This window comes from Sorghum bicolor, unplaced genomic scaffold (genome assembly GCF_000003195.3).
Source record: "Sorghum bicolor cultivar BTx623 unplaced genomic scaffold, Sorghum_bicolor_NCBIv3 super_139, whole genome shotgun sequence".
NCBI lineage: Eukaryota > Viridiplantae > Streptophyta > Magnoliopsida > Poales > Poaceae > Sorghum > Sorghum bicolor.
In genome coordinates this window covers 8,068-15,756 of record NW_018396495.1, presented here as the reverse complement: position 1 = coordinate 15,756, position 7,689 = coordinate 8,068, and the positions used below count along the sequence as shown (strand labels likewise).

The 7,689-nt window shown below is 42.5% G+C and overlaps 2 protein-coding genes across 2 annotated transcripts in view; one reads left to right on the top strand and one right to left on the bottom strand.

The window, feature by feature from the left end:
* The window catches only part of LOC8155530 (homeobox-DDT domain protein RLT2), a 13,387-nt gene extending 12,109 nt beyond the window's left edge, over positions 1–1,278 (top strand). Inside the window, exon 6 of the mRNA XM_002489028.2 lies at positions 72–1,278. Within this exon, the coding sequence (XP_002489073.2) occupies positions 72–896 (825 nt within the window). The 3' untranslated portion in view covers positions 897–1,278. The remainder of the gene's footprint in view (positions 1–71) is intronic.
* A 3,260-nt stretch (positions 1,279–4,538) lies between these two features.
* Positions 4,539–6,867, bottom strand: LOC8155339 (universal stress protein A-like protein). The gene is made up of 4 exons (XM_002489026.2): positions 6,391–6,867; positions 6,184–6,296; positions 5,715–5,833; positions 4,539–4,987 (listed from the first exon to the last, which is right to left on the bottom strand). The coding sequence occupies exons 1-4, from the start codon at positions 6,614–6,616 to the stop codon at positions 4,909–4,911; spliced, it is 537 nt and encodes a 178-aa protein (XP_002489071.1). The 5' UTR covers positions 6,617–6,867; the 3' UTR covers positions 4,539–4,908.
* Between the last annotated feature and the right edge of the window lie 822 nt (positions 6,868–7,689).

Sequence of the window (7,689 nt, the reverse complement as noted above, 5' to 3'; positions counted from 1 at the left end):
GGAGTATGATGCTATCATCAGTTCCCTAGGAAATTATATAATTACATATTTATGTTATTCCTTACCTGCAGAAATTTCCATCAAGGTATACAGTTGCTAAGAGCAAACAAGAAGGTATACTTGAACCAACTGGTTTGAATCTGTATGATGGAAGGTGGCTTCCTGGTAGTGGTCGTAGGGGACGTGGACGTGGAAGTAGAGGAGGTAGCAGGGGAGGCAGAGGTCGAAGTCGAGGTGGAAGGATCCCAAGAGGCGTTAGCAGCTCATCAAGGATCGAATTCAAGGATGAAATTGTTGCTTCTGATAAAGCGCCAAGGAAGAATGCACGCCGAGGGCGTGCACGTGGTCGTGGTAGTAGACGAGGACGTCGAACTGTGAGGCCTCGGCAGCCATCTGCAGGCAGAGCCAGATCAATTCCAAAGGAAAATTTGTTGGGAAGCTTTAGCATGCTTAGCAGCTCAAAGCCTGCCCCCGTTGAGGAGTCTCCACAAAGCTCTGGTGCAGATGAGTGGGGCCTGGAGACCAGAGTGACATACAACGAATGTGATGAGAACAGTTCTGGATCAGAGTCAGAAGATAACGAGGAAAACGGCCAGCCCATGGATGAGGATTATGAAGAGCAAGTTCTAGATTACTCAATGGGTTATTCTAGTGGATCCAGGCACCATGGAACGATGTCCATGATGGATCATGAGACTGAGGAGGAGGATGAAGATGCTGAAGGTGATGAGAATGTTGAAGAAGATGATGCAGATCAAGCAGTTGACGATGCCGATGTTGAGATGGATGAAGATGATGAGACTGGTGATGATGGAGAGGATGGCAATGTTGGAGGGGAGATGAATGCGGATGAGGATCCAGATGCTACTTCATATTCATCTGACTACAGCGAATAAGAAAGCATAAATAAGGACCTTATCCCAGATCCTGCCTCGGCATGAAGCAGCGATAGATGCGGAACCGAGGAACTGATTTTCGATGGGGATGTGCATTACTGTTTTTTAGGCATCGGCTGGTTTTATTTTAATAGATTTTCTGGAGTATGTCTACTAATCTGACGAGTGGTTGTACCGGGCTAGTTATGTCACTGGGGAATTCCCCGAGTTATACAGTGTCTCTAAGGCTTAATGTTATCATATCGCAATTTGGTTCCCATACATGTACTATCTTCGGCTCTCCAAAAAGCATCTGGCTGGAATGTAGCATCTTCAACGAATTGCTTACTCAACATCTCTTAAAATCACATATAAAAGTATATATATAAGTGAACTTTTATCATTGGTAGTGTGACTTTGATCTCTTATGACTAGTAAGGAGTACCGTCTCCGATCTAATTTATTGGCTGTTTTTGCTTTACTAGATATACAGCGTTTATTACATATCTAAATATATTGTATATCTAGGTGCATAAAAAAATTACCAGGTATCTAGAAAAGATAGAATGATCTATAATTTAGGACAGAGGTGATAGTATTTCTTAAAATAAAATATGCAATTATATCTTCATAATTAATCTTCATGAGAACATTATTTTCAAGTGCAATTATAAACAAGAAAATTTAATGTAACAAATTAAATAGTATATGTACATGAAGTCAAAGCTTATTTCAAGATAATGAAACAAAAGAAGTCAAAATATTGACACGAGGATTTTGTATGTTGTTATGGATACGCCTTGTAATGCGCCTATGCTTCCAGCTGTGTTCACCCTAAAAAACAAGGAAAACAAATTCGCCATGATGCTTCTAGGCCTACGAAATAACAGAATTTCAGAAACTTGCCATCGAGGACAAAAGACAGGATCGGTCAGGAACAGGGAGCCAGTACTTGTCTACTTGACGGTCATACTATCGTCCAGTCGTCAGGGCGGCGGTAGGTGTAGATGATCAGAGCAACTCCACATATCCCCTTTCCATTAAATCATCTACTGTATATGAGAAATTGATTTTTTAGAATAAATCATATATAAGGGATTGAGAAAACTGAATTTATGCTTCTAGGGACTATTCTATATATTGCTGTTGAGAAAAAACTATTCTTATATTTGCCGAGACCCACGTGCCAGTGGCTAAAAGCATCTTCTTCTCTCTCTTTCTCTCAATCTCTCGATGCCGTGGCCGGCGCACGGTTCGTCCCCTCGGGCTCCAGCGGGCCCGATGCAGCAGTCGACGCGGCTCGTTCGCTCGTGCCCCGGCGGCCCCAATGCGGTGGCCGGCATGGCTCACGTGCTCGAGCTCGTGGACATAAAAAAAAAAAAACCAAAACTTTACAAGATTCAATATACATCGAATTTTACGGTATATGTATGGAACATTAAATATAAATAAAAAAGATAACTAATTGCACAGTTTACCTATAAATCATGAGACGAATCTTTTAAGTCTATAATTAGATAATATTTGTCAAATAAAAACGAAACTGCTACAGTATTAAAATCCAAAAAGTTTTTAGATTTCTCGTACAAAGATCCAAACCAAACACATGGTAAGCAAACAAAAGCGGGTGGGGGCTTCCTCCTTTGCAAAGTCACGTGGCGTCATCCTGGACACGCACAACTACTGGCTTGTGCATCTAGGGGATAGCAAGGCAATCATTCAGGGCAGGGCGGCGAACGTTCTGTGGTGGTTTTAGTAAAAAGAAAAGCCATATCGATGAAGCAGCACAATGAGGTAGTTAATCTTCCAATGCAAGCAGTGGAAGAGCAGCTCAAACTTCAATTATATATTAATTTATTTTGTTGCAATGGGACCACATAGTCTCAGCTTTAGCATCAGGTCCAGCATTCTCACGTCATCGAGCAGTCACTGTCGCACTTCAACGCTTGCTTGAGTGAGAGGAGGCCAATGTTGCTTCTGCAGGAGTCTCTGCAGCTCTGCGAGACCACTACCATAGCTGACATGGATACACATACACGGGGTCGAGGTGGAGTTTGGGGCAGCACGCCATGTCATCGCGTTGGGCAACTGCCATCGTCCCCCTTCGCGGTCTGCGCGTTTCTTTTCACCCTCTCTTTTCAGTTCTGGTGTTCGCCATTTCTACCACAAGGTCTCTCGGCCTATAAATAAGTGTCCCTCGTAGGTTTGTACACTGCGCGAGCAGCGCAACTCTACTCCACCACCGTTCACGATTCACCTTGGTCTAGCAAGTCAGACGGGCTGTCGTCCACACTCCACGGTAAGACTCCCGCCACTCTCAGCCTCCTCCCAACTTGCCACCCTCACCGACGCCACCACAGGAGAGATGGCAGCAACCGACGAAACACCACCAACGCTACTAGGGCAATGTGCCCAGTCGGTTGTGTTCGGATGGAGCGACATTATAGCAGAGAGAGAGAAGAAGAAGAAGAAGAAGAAGAAGAAGAAGAAGAAGGGGAGCAATCGGTAGGAGAGAGACGGAAGCGCACTAGGATAGAAATAGAAGGGGTACAGAAATAGTGGGCTGGGCCGCTAGTGTATATGTTCATTTCAGGGTATTCAAAAGCTCTTCTTTTCTTCTCCTGAAAACAAAAAAGAAGTTTCTTTTCTTTGGTTTAATTTTGACAGACTTCATTCAATCATTTGAGACAAAAAAATTGAATTCAAACATTACAACTTTGAATTTTAAGATTTTTAGAATATCTTGTAATTTGGTATGGAGGGAGTACTTTAGGTATAATTACATCAAAATGGTCTGTGTTCTTGCTCGCCGTGCTCTTTGCATCGTCTGCAATCTTTGCGTCGTGCTCTTTAGTCTTTACACACATAACATTGCTGAATGTCTTGCCCCCTTTTTTTTGGCACTATATTATAGCACCAGTCAACACATAACATTGAATTCTACGGTCCACGAATAAGAGGCCAGATATTCAAATCATGGGTACCGATAATGTAAATGATGTACGGTGCACGTGACATATGATATAAATCAAAGAACCGCTATACATTTGCTCTCTTTTTTTGACCTTTAATTGTGGCTGTAGTTTGGTGTAGAGTTTGGAGGGAGTACAATCTAAAACCTTTTGATTGTCATTATTGTTTGGTTATTAAGACTTCCTTGAGCCAAACTCTACACCAAACTACATGTCGTGGAGGAGGAGTGCCGACGTGGGAGGAGGAGCATCGCCGCTAGCACAGAACATCAGACGGTGAGAGAAACTCAGCTGAACTAGTCGAAGTCTGGCTCTAGAAGAAACACCAACCTGGTGTTTCTGGTTGGGCCTGGCTAAGACTATACGGAAGGCCGGACGAAGCCTGGCCCCAGAGGCTGGTCAGGCAACCAAACAGGCCAAAATTGCCCCATTCAAACAAAATGCTAGGGTTGAAGACTAACCGAACACACCCTTGCAGTATACTCCCTCTAGCCAATCATATTTGACCGCTCATCTTATTCAAAATTTTTATACAAATTATAAAATAGATAAATCATTATCAAAGTACCTTTAATAATCAAATAAGTCATATCAAAATAGATGATATTTATATAAAAAATTATAATAAGACGGATGGTCAAATAAGATGTCTGAAAATCAACAACAACAGTCTTTTTGAGACGAGTACAAATGTACAAACGGTGTTCACTTTTTGGATATCAATGGAAAATGAATATATTTTGAGAGTACCCCAAAGATGTTTATGAGCAGCCAGGCCATAACAGAATAACTGACATCAAGCATAAACACGCACAAAGTTCATACTAGTTCTTATTTACAACCCTGCGAGACCATAACGTATATATGCCAGTCCGGAAGCAAGACAAACTGACAAGGAAAAAAAAGGAACCCCTCCTTTGCCATCCTCGGCCCTCCCAGAAGCAAGCTATTTTATTTGCCAATGTGTTTGGCTAAAGTAATACTTCTTACATATTTGTTGATAAATACCCCGAACATAATTAGGACGACCAGGGAGTTGATTTGTTCAGGAACAGGAACCTTCAGCCTTGGTTCTTCACAACAAGAACTGGACGCTTTGAATGGTGTACGCAGTAGTTACTGACGCTCCCAAGAAACAACCTGCAGCGACGATAAAGGGTAGTGGTCAGAAAACGGATGATAAAGTGCTCAGGATTATTCTTGTTGGGTGCCTTGCGCCACATAACAGGAAGCCAATCCATGGAACACAATATTTTCTTCAAGTTATATTGGGTCTCTTTGGTCGTTGCTCAAAGCAGAACTTGCCAGAAATAGGTTGTGTTAACTGCCCCCCAATATAATGCTCGAGTGAACTTAAAGAAAGAACAATTTTGGAATGTGGAGAAAAAAAAACTTGCCACTGTCAGTATGTAGTAGTCAAATCGAAGAAATGTCCTAACTACTCCCTCCATCTAAGTCATTCCAAGAATCTTGGAGAGTCAAACTTTTCAAAGTTTGACCAAATTTATATGATAAAATAATAATTATTATGATACCAACTAAATATCATTAGATTCTTTCTTAATTATATTTTCATAGTATACTCACATTACGTTACAAATCTTAGTATTTCACTCTATATAATTTTGGTCAAACGTGAAAATATTTTGACTCTCCAAGATTCTTGGATGGAGGGAGTACTCATTAAGCGAGAGCTGGAATATAGGCTAAACAAGGCTTCCTGGTCAGTAAGCCAGAACTGGAATGTGGCTCAGCCTTTTTCAGAAATTAGACACATAAATACAACTACCAATTACTTTGTGCTGGCAACTCGGAAAATAGACACATAAACATAACAACGAGATTCAAGATACTAAACTATATATACCTTTGTATTGGCCCACGACTGTGGCTTCCAAGAACCAGCAGATCAACATTTTTCATCTCAGCTGCCTCACATATCATCTCTTTTGCATCTCCTACCTCAACAATTGTCTCTACAGCAACCTGCAATGCAATTCAAACAGGGGTAGTATAGTGGTAATGGCAATGGTAATGCTAGCTACAACCACCTGCAATTCAAACAGAAGGATGAAGGTAATGGCAGATCGTTGCAACGAAATGGCAATACTGAATATGTACAGAACACACACTACTGCAGTCTGGAATAAGGTAAACAAACTCTGCTCAATGCCTCAATCCATACCAGTCTTTCTCTTTGTACATGTTACAGAGCCAGTGGATAATGTTCAGGTAAAGTTGGTTTTTTTTAATGAAGTCGGATAAAGTTGTTAGAAGTTGCAACCTGAATCTCTCTATGGCTCTGGAAAAGGAAACCGGATCTGCGGTGCACATACCCCATGCTCAGCGCAGATGGCCACGACCTTGTCGAGGAGCGCCTGCGTGAGCTGCCTCTGCTGCTCCTGCATCGACTTGATGAGCTCCGGAGCTACCGGAGGAACGGTGCCCACTAACAAATCGAACGAAGCATCCCACTCAACCGACATCGAGATGTGGAGTGAGCAAGGAAATACTAGATGAGATCGACATCGAGCAGTACGTACGAGGTGCGCCAAAGGCCGCGGCGGAGACATAGCCGAGGGGGAAGTGCGGCTGCACGGTGAGCACCAGCAGCGGCGGCGCCAGCGTGGGCGCCAGGTTCCGCAGCACCCACTCCAGCGCGTGGCCGCTGCACTCGCTCTCGTCCACCGCCACCATCACCTTCTGCAGCTTCGGCTGGTGGTGGTCGCCCTGCTGCCCCTGCCCCTGATGCGGCGCTGGCGCAGCCATCGTCGTCCGTTCGTCCACTCCTGCAGTCCGCCGCTGCTAGTAGTGATTTAGCTGTTGGTACAAGTTCGATCTGCCAGAAGAGAAAACGCTCGCTCGATCTGGCTTCTCTCGGCTCTCAGGTCGCCTTTTATGGGTAGCTGGATGGATAATGCCAGTATGCTCGATTGATGGATAATCAGACACTCACGATCGGTGGCGTGGCTTCTGGAACTTGCCAGATGCACAGGCCAAGTTGGCGAAGTCAGCCACATGTCTACGAGGCGAGCGGAGAGCAATGCTCGTGGATCCACGATAGGCAAATCCAATACGGCGGCGGTTCTTAGCTTCGCTCCAAGCGAACCGGCTCTGTTCGCTGCAGCAATTTCGTCAAAAAAAAAAAAACCACTTAGGCCTCGTTCGTTTACTGTCGTTCCGGGCCAGGAATGGCCAGGAATAAATCCAGAGGTAGGTGGCCTATACAAAATATAATTGTGTTTCCGGCTGGAATATTTCCTGTTCTCCATTTCCCTTGAAACGAACGGCACCTTAATCGGTTCCAGATGCTCTCCAAAACAAGAAACAAGGAACCAAAATTTCTCCAAAATAATACCTATACAAACAGAATACCTATATACCAAATTTGAGTATTCTTTCTCTTTAAGACCTATTTATAGAAAGAGTTGTCTCGTCTTATTGATAGAGAAGACAAAAAATAGGTATTAAACCTTTTAACAGTAGCACAATCCAAAGGATAAATGAATCTTATATTTTAAGTTATGGTTGTTGGAGACGGTCAATAGAGTACATATATAGTAAATATTTTTGAGTGTGCAGAAATTGTGCATTTATTTGTTCGACGTGTGATACTTTACTCAAGTAATAATACTATTAATATTTTTTCCAACAACTACTTTTGTGTCTTTTTTCAGATCTTCAAATATCCCTACGTCCTAAAATAAATGCACACTACATCCTAAAATAAATGTACACCTCATATTTTGAGAAGTCAAATTCTTTTAATTTTAACTATATATATATATATATATATATATATATATATATATATATATATATCAAAAGGAACTTCGTCCTCT